Source organism: Rhopalosiphum maidis, chromosome 2 (genome assembly GCF_003676215.2).
Source record: "Rhopalosiphum maidis isolate BTI-1 chromosome 2, ASM367621v3, whole genome shotgun sequence".
In the NCBI taxonomy this organism is placed as follows: Eukaryota; Metazoa; Arthropoda; class Insecta; order Hemiptera; family Aphididae; genus Rhopalosiphum; species Rhopalosiphum maidis.
In genome coordinates this window covers 3,841,676-3,859,481 of record NC_040878.1, presented here as the reverse complement: position 1 = coordinate 3,859,481, position 17,806 = coordinate 3,841,676, and the positions used below count along the sequence as shown (strand labels likewise).

Sequence of the window (17,806 nt, the reverse complement as noted above, 5' to 3'; positions counted from 1 at the left end):
CAGTCATGTATAAAAACTGACCTTAATAGTTAATACGCATATTTTAAGCCATACAGCGTACGAAAGAAATCTACAAAGCTATACTGTACGCATAGCAACGTATTAAACTTATTGTACATTTATACCTAACTTCTAAGCTTTTCAATAACTATAACTACATAGATAACTTATTACCTAATAATTTTTTTTAAAAATGATTAAATCTCCCTCAACAGATATCTAAAAAATGATGTAATAAAAACCAACTCAACGGTGTTATTTCCTAGATTTGTATTTATGATTTAATGAATATACTAAACGTAAATTTTTTTTGAAAGATACGTTTTTTTACAAAATTTAATATTAGGTTTTTAAGGAAATTAGTTTTTACTTTATTGAAATAATATTTTAATGAAAACAGCTGTAAATCACAATTGATAGCAAATATTTTATTTAAAACTTACTTTCTGAATTTGAATACGAGCATAGTGTTGCTAGGATGGTTACGATGAGCAGCAATTTAAAGTGGAAGCAAAGCTTAAATTTTCTGTTTGTCTGAAAAAAACAACAATACCAAAGATTAACAACAGATATACAACAGTAGAATAAATAAATAAAATAATTATATAGTCGCGGGTAACAGCGATGGAACATGGACACCTATTTACGTTGAAGGAAATAATGCCTAATGTTTCGAGATTAACCATGGTAAATCGGATTCACGTATTTGTGGAGATCCGTTCAATTTCGTACACTTTCCTCATCTAGGTATTTATATAAATATCACTAGCTTTCACCGATTTTCTGACTCTTTGTCGTCATGTATGACTAGCGAAAATAGGTACGAAAACACTGTTGTTCCGTCATCTTATGTATACCTAGTTTAATACGTCTGATCGTCGTCGTTGTTGGTTGACGGCTGTCATATGATTCCGTGAAAATGGACGAATAGCTGATAACAGCTGCAGTATACACAACATATAATTTCGACTCGATTTTTGGTTTTAAAACCGAAAGAATTACTTATTCTCCCTATCGTTCGTTATTACAAAAATAACGAATATAATTGTTGATTAGATACTTTGAACGTAACTTGCAGCTAATTATAATATCGTCTCTTGATGTATTTTTAATTAAATAAATAAGTTAATAACAATATGTATAACCTATCTCCAAATGAAGAATATCGCGATAAAGGTATTTTTCAACTAAAATATATTTTTGTACGAGTGTAATAAACACGTCAAACATAAATCTCATAATTCGTATTCCTATATAACGGTTATAATGAGATGTTATTCTGCAGTGTCGGGATACCAGTTAGAATATCTTTCACGCGTACAAACGTGCCAGGAAAGTTATATGCTATTCGTTGATTTGCGCGCATACAATAAAGTTATACGAAGAAGGCGAGATGAATACAAAGAGAGAGAGAGAGAGAGAGAGAGAGAGAAACCGCCCGAGTAAAGAATCATATACACATTAATTCCCAATCCTTTCGTTTTTAATTTTTCATAAAGGATTTAATTAGTTCGAAATTGGAGCAAATGCGAAAGCCAAAACAATAACGTTCACAACAGCCAGAGATTAGCAATTAGACATATCCGTGGCCGCCGGATGATGATGATGGTATAATATAAACTCGATCCTCGCGTGTCTAATAATATAACAGTCTGAGGAATCGCATATACGAACAAGCCATACAGCATACACTCTGGACGCGCGCGTTCGGGCAACTCAGCTTTCTCTGACAACACACACACACGCACAAAATAGCCTATGCGTATCGTTTTTCCAGTTGCACAACGCGTGATCTGAATACGGATTAATTAGATAGTCTGAAAGAAGACACAGTTCTCAAGATGTGTAGTATAGAATAGAATATTGTATAGGATATTAAGGCGAAAACCTAGAGACCCAAACACGCGCGCACGCGCACGCGCGACGTGTGAATTAAAAAACACACATTGTTTTTTGTCAACCTTGGCTGGCAGTACGATTTTAGGTCGAGTGGACCTTTTGCTCTCAATACGCGTAGCCACCAAATATGGCACTCATTGACGACCGACTTCCGAGTTTTTAGTCCTACCCGTGACGCGGTATCGTGTGCCACGAACAATACCATCGGTCGTTTTTATAATTAATTCGATCGCATAATATCATCATCGTGGTAACACGGATTTACGATCGACGGGCGATCACGACGTGATATTGTACACAGCTCATCCGGGAGCTTTTGAAAACACTATCGCGAACACGGCGTTTCAACGACTAGTGGTTTTTTTTTTTTCAGGTTTTCCTAAACGCGTACTCGGGGAGACATTTTTCCCCGACCTTTGACGGGCACTACGCGTCAAACTCGAACGGCATTATATAATTATAATTTGAATATTATACGATTTTGCGTCGAACGATCCGTGTTTTAGGTATCCGTCTAATGAATATGTTTCATGTTTTAACATTAAACGACAAAACGGTATACGTTGACAACGACGATTACTGATGGTATACTCGAGAAAAAAGGGACGCGTCTCGCACACATTACAGTAATATGTATGCCGCGGCCCGAAAGAAAAAGAAACGGTTTCCTATGGTAAGTTCACAGCGTTCTCACGCGGACGGGTAAATATTGGTTTTTATGCGCGTGTTTCATTCGTGTGTGCGCGCGCTTTATTTGTGGCTTTCATTAGCCGCAACAGGGCGTAGCCCCCCGGTTCACCTTGGACACGCTCTACATGAACCTCGACACATTATTTTGTGGTCCCCTACACGCGTGTAGGTATGTGTTTTTATCATTTTCAGAATAATCGCATATTACCGCCGTGTCTCGTGCGAATGATTGAATGCGCGGTGCCGCCGCGGCGGTGATGCATACGTGGACATTATTTTAAACGTATCCATACCTATTATGTAAAAACATCGTATACAAACAATATATTATACTTGATATTATACGATATGATAATTACGTAATCTGTTCCACCGTATACAAGCAGTTTTCCCGAAGTTCTTGTAGTACCGAAAGGGGGAAACATCTCGCGTAGAAACGTTTAGGTGAGCGAAATTATTTGCAGCTCTCTTTCTTTGAAAACTGCGTGAAATTGAATTTTCAGTATACTTAATTGAAAATTTCGTTGTCAACGAATAAACGAAAAAGAAAAAGAAATAAAAAAACTTATCATTCTCTAGTTTTATTATTAAAAAAAATAGCAATAATAATAAAAATATAACACATTAATATTAAAAAGAGAAGGGGGGCGTAATGTGTGTGTATTATATTATGTTCTTCAAGGGAAACCTACCGAATGGTGACCCACTATTCTGTAACCTCATTGTTGTTTTCATAACAATTGTCTTTTTTGTGTATAAATTATCCATCACGTGTAAAAAAAAATGTAAAATATATACATAAATCAGTATATGTAGTGCATTATTATATATATATATATACTATAAACATATTTTATACTTTAAATAATTCATTCCACCACCGTTTTTCTTCTCTTTCTTTCTCTCTATACATCCGATAACCCATTGTTAAATCACTGTCAACGCACTAGAAAGAAGTCTCTGTATAGAATGACACGAGAAGGCATCATATACATGTATGAGTATATGACACGATGTTTTGAAATTAAAAAAAAAAAAAAATACGTTGGTACATGCGCTGCACGTGTCATATTTTTACCCGACCGTACAGAAAATTCAAAATACGTACAAGTCGATGGCCGGCGAGTTGGTGCAACGCAATCATGAATGTTGCGAAAAAAAATAATAAGCAGATCAACACGGGACAAAATAAATAGTTTGAACTAATTTTAAATATCATTTCATAAGAAATATGAAGAATGGAGAATCTAAAAAAAAATTGTTTATACTATACAGGCAGGTATATTATAATAAACCGTAGTCACCGTTTCGTTCCATTAGTTTCATTAATGACATCAAAGTGTAAAATAATGTTTTGATAAACGATCACGGTGGATAACACGATATAGTTGTAATGTCTACTCGGAACCGTAATGTAGACACAACAGGCACATCGTGCGAAGACACGAATTTGATTTTTAAAAAGCTTAACTATAAAAACAACAGCGTCCACTATTGGTTATAATATTTATTTTTTATTTTTGTAAACGAACGCTCTTCTTATACTCACTATATTGTACAGGTACTCTTAATATAGTTGTGCAACTAATTGTTATGCATTTTTTATACGTATACATTTATTATTATACCTATGTACCGTCGTGTGTAATAAGTTTTCCGTGTAATGCGATTTTTTTTTTAGTTATATCGGGTTACGACTTCTCTTCGACGAAGTACTGCTCCGGTAAGTATATACCATTCCGAGACGACTTTTGTGTCGTAATGCCATCGTACGGTCAGTATAGTGTTCGTCAACGTACTCAAGTCCACCCAAAGTCTGCACCACCCTCGCCTTTGACATCACCCCCTCTCGCACCACCCATATCATAATATACGTGTCGGGCGTGGTCGCAGTGAACTCGGATGACCCACACACACACACACACACGCGCGCGCGCGTGTCAAAACGAACATTGCGTGGATAATATAGCAATATCAATCGCGCACACAAAGTCATGCCCGTTTGCGTTATATATATTCGCCGCACAGCCTCCGGGTGGTACCGGGCGATACTGCAGGTACACGCGCGATAATGGGCGTTGTCGCCGGACCATAATATTATTATTACTATTTGGTGTTTAATATTATATTATATTGTTCATTTTTTTTCTTTTTTGGCTGTTGTTCGTCGTGTCGTTCATGGTATGCGAGTTTGTCTCGCGCGTATAACGTTTTCCTCGTTTGCCGCCGCAGCGTACGGGTATAATGATGTGTATATTATATATACCATTGCCTGCCCGGTCGGTAACGAAAGCCAAAAAACCATGACTCCGCGATCGTTTACAAAAACTGATCTCGTCCGACCAACCGTAATAATTGATATTCCGTTCAGTACCGGCGCGCGTTGCGTTATGATCGCAGTTTTTTTTTTCTTTACATTGTGTGAATAATAATAATAATTTGTGGTCAATGCTCTTGCCGAGTGAAAAACGCGTATCGCGGGGAGGGGAGGACTCGTGTTATTATACACAGTAGCAATAAATAATAATAATATAATAATAGTAACGAAGCAAAAAAAAAAATAAAAATAACCAATATATATGTATACTATAAACCACACACGGCGCGCACTCGTTCTGCCGTTTTTCCGTTTGGTCACCGCGTCGTCGTGCACGTACCTGAACGTACGTAACAATTTCATCGCGACGACGACGATACCAAAATACATTGGTCAAACACAGTTTTCGGACCATCGGAACGCGCGTATAAATCGCAATAAATCGTGTAAGTATACGATTAACGGATTTCGCAATCCAAGCACACGCGTATTTTTCTTTCTTTTTTTTATGTGTCAAGCACTAACCCTGTGCGACGTTTGCAAAGTGCCTACCCATACCAAACCGTATTCACGGTTATCTTAAATGATACGTTACGTCAGGATTTTGTACCGCAAGTTGTACCATTATGATAATTGATAGCAGCAAAGTGTTGTAATATTACACGTATTTATTTGCAAAAAACATATTTTATAAACACTGAGATGTACGATCGTGTTCTTGGATCTCTAGGTACCTACAAAAAGCTTATTTTCTACAGATATGGAATCTGATATCATATAATATATAGGAGCCGTTTAAAATACCCTCAGGTATTTTGCAAACAACAATTTTATTGTTCTAAGCACCAGTCATTGTTCTGCGACTATAGAATGGATTGACCTTTCGGTTAGTTTAAAGTACCTACATCATGAATATAATTTAATATGATAATTCCGAAGGTTGAAAAATCCACAGTACGGCAAATTACAGATCAAGCTCAATTGAATTTCATGCAAAATAATGTGTGAAATATGAGATGATAAATACATTTAGTAAATATACTAAATACGAACAATTCTCCATGAACACATATGTCCCATATAATAGAATAGAATATTAATCCTATGTATGATAATTTACTAATAATAATGATATTAGTACGTATAATATGATGATGTATAGATTAATATCCATTTAAAATTGTATTTCTCATTATGCAATCAACATTAGTACATAACAACCGTTATACCTCAATTAAATAATTAATTAGGTAGGTGGGAAAAATAATAATTCGTTTCATTAATAATAAAGTGCAAACGAAGGTCAATGACTTGGAAATCGATGCTAGTGAATATGTTTCAATAATAATAATAATAATAATAATAATAAAAACAAACAGAATTAGGTTGAAATTTTTGGTTAACATTTTGAAATATTTCAATGATTAGTTATGATACCTGTATTATCGTTTCATAACTTATCCAATTATAATAATATAGATCAAAAAATAAATATTAAAAGTATTTTGAAATAACGAACTCGAAATGTATTTTGTACGCGTGTTATACATAGGGACACTGCAATCTCGTTTAATGGCCGTTAAGTACTGTTAATGCGTACATTACCTATACTTAAACTAGATATTATATTATTATTATTATTAAGAAAATGCAGCTAAACCAGTCAATGGCACATGTAGAATATTATTTAAACGATAATAATAATAATTATTATAATTTTTTATAAAATGTCCGAATAAAACTGGTCAATGCTAAATGATCTCATAACGCAGTTGATATAATTCCTATAATTCATACGTATAGATATAGTAATAATGACTATATACGGTGTTATTACGACATGGAAATTACGAAATGTATTATCTTACTTGAATTTAGTTTATTTAGATAAGTAGTAGTTATCTATAAACACCAGCAGCGATACACATATTATAACATAAAGCAACGCTCAGGGATATTTTTTTTTATTCTGTGGTATTAAAGCTGCATGTATACGCCATTCGCCTGCAATACGTTTCACTTATCATTATACTATAGTAGGTACATTATCAAAACTAGTTTCTATTTATTATTATATATATTTGCAATAGGGTTTTATAATAATTTCCACTTCCAGAGTACTTATGCATAATGCATTCGTGTTTATACCGACGACCAATTACTATTGATGTACCTCTAATGTGATTATGATGTTATATTATTTTTCATTATAATTATTAATTTTCAACAACAAATACGAAACGTTTAGAGAAAGTGTTGAGACGAAACCGTTGTGTTTTCCATGCGTTATTTTATAAATTATTTATTCGTGCGCGGGACATATAATTTCGTCTATTTATACGCAGTATAATGTTATACGACGGTGCTAATAGCATCCTTATTGTTTCACAGAATTTAAGTGACTATTGTAGAAAACGATCGGACATTAAAAACATACAAAAACCGGCCGTGAAATATAATAATTGAAACTTTTACGGTACAACAGAGAAAATCGATGTTTTGTTGTGTGGGGAAATCAGCTGCGGGGATCGGGTCTCGCGGTCCACACGCTCGTCGGCGTCATCGCAGCACCGTTACAGTCGCAAACGATCGTTAAGACTCTCGAGATCGATTAACGTCTGGAAAATCGTCCGGCAGTCCGCTCCGATCGTCTTGTAGCCGACGCAAAAGAGTGGCGCGGATGGCGCGCGTTTTCTATATATAGTAAAACAACGATATTCGCTCGGGACGCGCGCGCACGCTGTAATATTTTATACAATATACGTCTCGCTCGCAGTGGCGTGTTTAGGGGGTGGGCCTGGTAGGCAAGTGTTCGCCCACATTTTTATATAAGTATTAGACTAGTATAAATCCGATACTCAATGAAAAATAAAATATGATTTATAGGTAGTTAGAAAAAAAATTGTTTTGATTAGGTTAGGCAGGTATTTCAATAAAAATGTAAGATTTAAATATTTGAAGAGAAGTTGTGGATTTTTTTATATTATACAGGATATTGTATTCTAAATATTGTTTTTGTTACCATAACTTTTTCTATTACAATTATTTTTAGTTTATGAGCAATCTAAGAATAAAATATCTAAGAACCAAAGTACATTTTATCATAATAAGTGTATGTTTTAATAAAAGGTAAAAATAAAAATATTGAAATTAGTCATTTAGAATAAAAATACTAAAACTCGAATAGATCAAATTATAATATGGGAGGGGGTAAAACCATTCTGAACTTAACTTTTGTTGCCCATCCACAAAAAAAGTCCTGGACACGCCACTGTCTTCTTCGAACAGTTATTTGCTTACATCGTCGTACGCTTTATAGATTATAAGCGGCGAAGTGCGAAAAAGTGTTTGTTTCGGCAGTGGAATATCGCCGGCTGCCCGGCTGGCTGTCGGGATCGAGGTGCGAAAATCACGAATGCGCAACCAACGTGTGTGTCCGCGGCGACGTGCCGCTGCGCAACCTTCGGCCGCCCCAGCAGTCGGTCGATCGGTCGGTCGGCTACCATTTAATGGTTTTCATAGATTCCTAGCTCGCGCCCCGGGGGCACGAACGCGGTGGGGGCTGACCGAAATCTAAACGACTTATATTAATCGATTTCTGCATTGTATTATATTATATTATATATTGTACGCGAGTGTAGAGGTACACGCAACTGTTTTGTATTAGAAAAAATAAAACGAACGGAGCGACATTATAATGATAATAATAATAATAATAATAATAATATGAACTATTATGTTCATTAGGTATATATAAATATAATAGGTAGTAGGTGCCTGTATAATATTATATGGTCAGGCTTAACGTATATATTATATATATATGTTACAACCATATTATAATAGTTGTACCGTGTCGGGTGATTTGGTAAATAATCGATCGAACGGAAACACTTTGCCAATCGTGTCGTTTGCTTCACGTTCGAATTCAATATTGACTCAAAGTCATAATTATTATCCATACTAAGCAACTTCTATTATATAATATTATTACCATGCACGGTTACATCGTTGCAACTGCATCTGCATGTATAGAGATCGGCAAACCTTGAGGATATACCATACCGCGATACTATTGTAGAATTTCGATATACACCGCGAACGCAACACAGTGCTACCGACCCGATTATTGCAGTAAAAGGTTCGAATCTCTGATCGTTAATGTTTAACTGTTTCACGCCTGCAAAATATTATTACTTGGACGTATTTTGTTAAGCATTTTTGTAAAATGTGTTACATCATCTCGATACTATATACTCGGTGGCTTAATGCTGAGAAACAAACTACCAATATATTATGTACGATGTACGTGTTACCGAACACACCGTTTTTACATTAGGTATATTATGTGCGTAACATTGCAATTGTGTTCAATGATACTAACAAAAGTAATATATATATATATGAATGAATTTGATGATTTAAAAGATGTGAAAAATGAATTTTTAAAACGAAAGTTAACGACCTTTAAGGATAAATGACCATGAAATTGTGTACACGAATAAAAATTATAAAAGAAAATTATATTACATAATAATTTAATATCGATAATAAATTGTATGTGTTGTATTTTTTTAAATAAATAAACACTTAATCGGTTAACTACGATTAAATCATACTGATGATTTGTTTAAAAAAAAAAACATTGACATTTTTATTTACATTTTATTATTCCCTACAAAGCTGTCAAACTATTATCTAAAAATTTCCTGTTAGATCTCGATAAAGAATTATTTTAATATCATACAGTTAATTGAATGTGTGTAAGTTCTAGAAAAGTCTGGTAACATTTCAAGGACAACTTCTCGAAGGTCGATGGTCAGATTGCTTACCGCATTTTGAATAATTCCTATTTAATATGATTTTAATATGTATTATATTATTAGTCGGAACAATGATCGTGTTGGAACTTTTTCAACATTATTTTAGGTTACAAATCTCAAAATGTAAAACGTACATAAAAATTAATTTCAACAAGTGCATCCGGCTATAATGACAATAATTGTGGGAATGAACACTTGTACTCGTTTAAATAATGTATATTTAAAATGTTTCTATTGCGGACAACTTACTTTCATATATAGCTATAAAATGAACCTGTTTTAAAAGTTAAAAATAATTAAATAAATATATAATATACGCGTATATCGTGTATCATAATAACGAATACGGAGACGCACTTGCTGTGCACCTATAACAGCATTAATATTACACATTTCAGGTAATTCAGAATAAAATTGTAGAAGTAAACTAACGGTAATTAAAATGTCTGAAAAAACGCGACCCGTATTATTGCAGATTGACTATACATAGAGAATACAAATATCATTGAGAGTTCAAGTACGTTAAGAATAAAAAAAAACGTAAAATTGCACGGTATATAACCATTGCAGCGATTCAGGAACACGATTGCTATATAGTGTCTCGAATAACCGACATCCGCGTATCTAGCGTACCTACCTATATATATATATATATATAATAACGCCAGGTAAGACGTGAATCGATAATAACGAAACCACGATAATATAACGATATTATATTGATGTGGCTAATCCATTAAAAGCGAACACTACCGCGGCAGTAGCGGACGCGTGTACAGCAGATATATAGTGCAATTAAAAACAAATACAGGCAAGTCTGTGTGCGTCGTGATTTGAAAATCTATTTTTTAAGTCCGCGTGTTTTTAATTTTTTTTTTTTTTGTCCCAAGGTTACTTTTCCTTTCACCCGAAATGCACGACGACGTGCACAATTATACGCGAGTATCACAAAATATTATGTATAACAAATGTGTGCGATACGGGTACCCACGGGCACGCGACGAGAAAAAAAATCACCGAAGGAGCAGTATACTATTAATTCGAACCGTTCGGACGGTTGCGGCGCAGCGGCGGCTGTGATGATCGCATGTCATACAATAGTAAAAATAATATGTTTTCACAGACGGACGATATCCGTCAAATATTTTATAACAATATATATTATATAATTAGGTCAAACACACGGACGCGAACGGTACGCATATATCGTTATGCACTTGGCGCCTGAAATATACTTATCATAAACATTAATGATATTATAATAATAATATCGAATTCGATCTGAAAACTAAAATAATATTGTAAATCGCGTATTTCTGTGTAATAATGTGTTTGTGTTATACACCGTTCGTAGTCTGCACGTTAAATTAATACTTTAATACTCTATATATATATATATATAGGTACAGTGAAAGCGAAAGCTTTCGACGATAAACACTTTCGTTGGTAAACATCGCGATGATTGGACACTACATAGGCGTGTGTGTGTGAACATGTGTCTACATTTCGTTATTATAATATTATTTATGGACGAGGAAAATCTTAAGAATATAAACCGTACGCACACTGCAGGCCGCACCTGTAACGAACGAGCGGTTCTAACCATATACCTAGTCGAAAACTGTATATTATACCTATTGGACGCGAACATTGTAGACAAACGGTCTGCGAACATTTCAATAATTTTATGGCGATAATGTAATGATAATAATAATAATATGTAACCCTATGTATACGTGCAGTATAACACTATACGTATATAGATAATATTATGTATACCGGGTGTTATGCGGCAAAGGAAAGGACTTTCACTGTCCGGCTCGACCCGTGCCCATTATAGATATATATATATATATTATATTAAATTACTATATAATATTATTATATTCCAAAACGAAATAAAATAACGATAATGATAAAAAGTCGAGCGCTCAATAGGATTATGTGTGCACACCGCGGCGGCGGCGGCGGCGGCCGAGACGTCCAGTTGCCGTTTTCGGGCATAAAATACGCATTGCGTCATCGTTTCCATCATTCCGCTGACAATAACGGACGATATTACTACTATTATTATTACCATATGGTTTTTGCAATTATTTATATGGATGATACGCAGTTTTCGCGTCGGCCCGCCGTCGCCACTGAAATATATTAATATTAAATAAATAAATACTCGGCCAAGCCCCCTTCCCCCCCGCTCGCAGTGCGGCGGCTGACAATATAATATTGTATTGTATCGCGCCCCGAATACTTAATGCGACACGCAGAGGAAACGGTATAGACTATAGGCAATAAATAGCCGACGAAACGGGCACGAGCGACTTTCACGTCCCGATTGGTGACGATTAATATTTTATAATATTATATTCCGCGGACGTCCGATAGGTTTTTTTCTGGGCACGGTTTAGCCCGACATTTTTTTTTCGCTTGACAATATCACACAGTGGCCGCGTCACAGTAAAAAATTGTTTCCACAGGGTAAATATACGCGCGACGACGTGACATCCCGACAATCGCGGCGGCGCCCGAGTCGTAGTGCACAACAATAATATAATATTATTTTATACCCATCGTCGAGACCCGATATTAATTTTAATGTATTGCGCGGCTGCGTATTATTATTATTATAACACATACTTATTAGTTGTCGCTATAATACTCGCGTTTCGATGTCTAATAATTTCTCAGTAAACCCGTTAACTGCTATGTTACATAACATTATATGGGTACATTATCATATTATTATTGTTATAAAAACACAATTATTACGCTTACTGCGGGCGAGCAGTAGTATAATGATATTACGTCAATAACGCCGCCTTGATGGTGCGTAAGACGCTCGTGTACTGTACGAACTGAGGGTAAATGTGTGCGCACGTGATCTGAAAATAATTTATATTTTTTTTTAAATGTGAAACGTCCATTGTCATCATCATCATATGCCACGATTTGAATTTGATTTAGCTATTATTTTCCGGCAACGGTCAAACGATACGTAATATGGCCACTTATACGGTTTCGGAATCGTTAAACAATTAGTAAATGCCATTTCGTATGGTGCGTTATTATTATGATATTAAGACTTGCGTAAAACATATTCTATGTTTTGTATCACCTCACGATTGTGGCACACACACACACGTACCAATGTATATGGCTATGTAGGTGTACCGTCTCTGTGTGTTTTAATATTAAAAACCCGTCGTAAAACGTTTAACAATATATTCAATCTACATAAAATAATAATATTATACTCTGCCGCTTCTCCACAAATCAATACAATGTTTTCAACATGCATTCCTGTATTATTTGTTAGTGAGCTCATCTTAATAATATACGCATTAGGCACTATTGGTAGCCGGTCGTATAGGTACACGGTTTTCCAATTTTGTCTTCCGTTTTTTCATTCTCAAACCGGTTTTTTAACGTTCAGTACATGTATTTTTCGTAAAATAATACAAAAAATATATATATGCTTCCCCGTGTGTATATACATATACACTATAATGCGTGTGTGTGTATTATGTACGTATAATACTTTTTTCAACTTATTGTACGCGTATATGTATGTATTTTATTTATTTTATGTCTTTTTATTTCGTATAGTATTTTTATTTCAGGGTCAGCCGATGGCCACACAAGAAATATATATAACTATCAACAACAGTAACATTCATATGGCTCACCGGACATTATCGATGTATACATCGGTTTACACTAGGCTTTGCGTTTGTTTATAAAAATAAAATCCTACCAATAATATCGGTACAGTGATAAATTATAGTGCGTTATTGTAGTATTCGTATTATCCAAACACGACGTGTACTTATATATTATACGCAGTGATTGTGAACTACCCATATAATATAATATGATAACACACTATACACGGGCTGTACGAGAACAAAGCACAAGTCGGTATTTAAATTCTGTTGCTGAATATCTGCTTTGATATTATTTACTCGTTCGTTAACAGTAATTAGTTGATCTACCCCCCGAGCAAAATGTGTGGCCTATAAATATTAATCTCGAGCACAAAAAAAGCATAAACACACGGAATCGCACGCGCAGAAAGGTTCCATCGTAACACAGAAAACAAAATGTACCGTAGAAAAAATAAAATAGGGACTCGGGTAGCGATCGCTGCTTAGCTACCTTGACCGGGCCGAAACTGGATGGAAAACGTTTTCGAATCTCCTAAATGGATCTTATATGACCCAGAGTCTAACCCGCCGATAACGTCTGACGGGTACGTATCATCACAGGAGTTAAGTTCGTCCGGTCGAAAGCATTAATTTTTTTTTTCGAATCGATCACGTCCACGAACGCGGACGGCCGACGATTAAAAAACCTATTATACACAGTCGCACGGTAATATAGACGAGATCGTCTTACCGACATATCCAGACATCCTCCTCGTCAGTGGCGCGAGTCAACTGGGTTAAGTGGTCGCGGCGTAAGTGGACGAACATTATATATACGAATATAACATACCTATACAGCGGTACTGACGTAAGCCGCGTGGGCGTCGCGATACGTGTCCGTATCGCACGTACAAAGTAGGCACTCTTCTACGTAGAAGTGTACCTATCGAATAATAATAATATAGTCTTTGTTGTTATTATTATTATTATTATCATCATCATCGTCATACGAGTATATAGTGTACAGTCACCCGCGTTTCTACAATAATATATACGTATTATAGGTGGATGCGGTGCGCCGCCGCGCCGTGACGATTTGGGCGTTTTATTATTATACAACACGACGTTATAATAACGCCGCGGACCTGAAACCGGCCGCGCGCCTACGTGGGAAGAACAATGTTCAGGTAGCACTTCAGATTTGTTGATTTTTCTCTTCTCGATATTGTATGATATAATATAATACATATTGTATTCTCCGCGCGGGCATAACAGACGTAAAGTCGTCTTACGGTCGCGTTGCGCAGTGGCTGCTGCGATATGTGTAACGATATTGTAATATCGTAGAATGTGGGTACATATATACATAATATGTGGTCCTACGTCTTGGACGTGCACAATATAGTAATAATATTGTGCTGGATACATTATTTTTTATAATTTTATAAACGTACCTATTATTATTATTTTTTTTTTTTTCAAACGCACGTGTCAACATAGCAGTAATTGTGCAACTTCTGGACGCATGGTCTACGCGCTGCGGACAGACCGGCGGCCGATACGTGAATGTGTCAACCTCCTTTCTCTCGGGGCAAGAAAAAAATAATAATAGTCTAACGATGATGATAATAATAATAATAATAACAACGCGACACACGAAGAGTAGGGAAATTAATTACGCGGCCCCCACGTGACTTAATTAAAAATCATTATGTTATTACTTATATTATATATATATATATCGGTACGCGAGTTTTATGTATTACGAATGTATATTAGACGGTAGACGGCGAGTACCTACGCCTCGTTCTCATCACCTTTTCGTCTCACAGACATTCCCCTTGCGAAATAGCGTCCACAACATTACAATCGTACGCGACAGATCGGCCTCCAAAACTCAAACAACATTATGCGTTCGTGTGTAATGTATATATATACGATTATACGGTATAGGTATCTCGGATGTGTACGCTTTTACGGGTGTCTACCGCTGCAGACTTCCAATCGATCTGTCCTCTATGTAGCTATAATTTCCGAGTATAACCTACGCCAGCCGTCACTACAGCGCTATTGACATAAATTTAAGAGAAAAATTAAATAAATAAATTATGATAATTTATAGACGTATTGAGATAATAATTATACGCTGTTGGCATAATAGATCTTTTAGCCGCAGCATAACGCATATATAGTATAAAGCGGACAAAATATAATATAACACGCGTGAAAAATTACACACACACACACACACACACATATATATATACACACACCAGCTAATTACCTATAGCTACGAGAAATCTACATATTTTCTATGTGATATTATCTAACGTGTGTTTTTTATTTCGTCTCGCAATCTCTTCATATAATACATACGATATAATGTATTAGTATAGGTATAATACGCACATATATTATAATATACACTATAGATCGACAACATATAATATGTATCTTGCAGTAGGAAGTATTAAACTGCATTGTATACTATTATTATACTTTATTAATCAAATAATGAAAATGGTTTCTGCTCCTCGTCTACCTATACTTATGTAATGACTATATGTAATTACTCATTAGTTTACCACGATAGTTTTCGGAATTTTGGAATATCGCTGAATATCAACAACTCTATAAAAACGCACGCCATCTTTTCGATGTAGAATAATATATATATATAGTTGCCGAACATAATATTGTATTTTTTTTTGTTTTTTACAATACAACGATGAATATAATATGTATAGATATTGAAATTGTTTTTTTTTTTGTTTATAACATCCGATGATATTCGCGCTACTGACCGCACCTCACGTCGAGCATATTAAATGCACTTCCTGTCAATATACAATGACGGTTGATTGAACTGTCAGGTTGCCAACACATATATCTTTACGAAACACGTATGCACTATACGCAATACGATTCCTAGTACTTAATATAAAATATACACTACCCGGTCCCCGGGTATCGTATCGATGAACATAATAATAATAATAATAATAATAATTCGTCACATAACCCATTCTGAAATAAATATTTTTTCATTGTTATTAATTATGATGGTCAATGCAGGCTGCGGTACACATAATTCGAAATCTTGGAAATATCTATTATTAATATTATGTAAATATTAATTTTAACGATCTTTATCAATTTTAAATGAATATTAATTCATACACGTGCATAGGTCAATTCCTGTTGAATTAACATGGAAACTGTTTTGAAAACTATAATATTCTATTAACCATTAACGAGGTTTCGCAACACTGTGATCAATGCTAGAGAACCACACCCTTTGTGTATACGAATGTTTTAAAATTTATTATTAAAACTAATTGATGCATAGGCACACTAACACTGCACTAGACAACTGATCGAGAAAGCAATTCATTCGAGTGCCAGTGCTACGATATATATTAACCGCTTTCTATTTAATTATGGAACACTATATCACATGTACCGGTGGCGTTAATTTTCACTTTTATGCATAACACATAGTATTATAATATAAAAAAAAAAAAAAAACAGAGTAATAAAACACTTATGTAATGCTATGTCCCTCCAGGAGTAAATATATACGAAGTTCATTTACCCAGAGACTTTAACGTGGGTATGACAGTGTTATAATCATATAGTTTTGTTTTTTTATCATACTTAAATCATTTGAAAAAAAAATCGGATATTTATCTGACCCTTAGAGTATATATTATTATAATATTATACATTAAATTACCATTTTTATTTGTCAAAATCCAAATGGGAGTGCTGCCACTCGGTCACTGTTGTTCGCGCACAAACCGCCCGGAACACATTTACGATTGCGTGGTGTGTGTATACAGTGTACAGATACGTACGTATCTATATTTATTCGTATGTGAATTAAAATAAACAAAATAGAAAATACACAAAACGAATTCGAATTCTCAAATAGAAAGACAAGTCAGAATCGCGTTGTGTCTAGATTGTAACTGACATCGGACAACGCGTCTTTGCCGGAGGTTTGATCGGTGTGTACGCTACGACTATACGCTACGAAAACGAGGACGTCGGACACTTGTCCTTTCTATTTTCCCCTCTCTCACCCTTCGATACGTGGTACAAAACAGACCACCACCTTGGCGGGAATCGATATCTTAGAACAGTTTATAAATGGAGTAGAATTTTTTTTTTTTTTTTGAAAAAGTAACTCTCAAATCGACAAATCGTGTACCAATATGTATACAATCAGTGTTGCATTATGTAAGCGATGTTATTACCGCTTTATCATCATATGTATTTGGAGAAAACCGCTTTCCCCTCGGATGAATATGTATTCAGAAAATTATTGAGAGTGGCTTAGTCCCGTGCAAAACGACTCACACACATAGGAATATACAATAGCTTTAAAAATAATATATTTTATGTACAGTGTTTCCTAATTAATAATCATT

General features: G+C 35.0%; 1 protein-coding gene across 1 annotated transcript in view; it reads right to left on the bottom strand.

The window, feature by feature from the left end:
- The window catches only part of LOC113551213 (probable chitinase 10), a 31,808-nt gene extending 14,428 nt beyond the window's left edge, over positions 1-17,380 (bottom strand). Inside the window, exons 1-2 of the mRNA XM_026953320.1 lie at positions 17,110-17,380; positions 444-534 (exon numbers count right to left, since the gene is read on the bottom strand). Of these exons, the coding sequence (XP_026809121.1) occupies positions 444-534; positions 17,110-17,112 (94 nt within the window). The 5' untranslated portion in view covers positions 17,113-17,380. The remainder of the gene's footprint in view (positions 1-443; positions 535-17,109) is intronic.
- Positions 17,381-17,806: the final 426 nt, after the last annotated feature.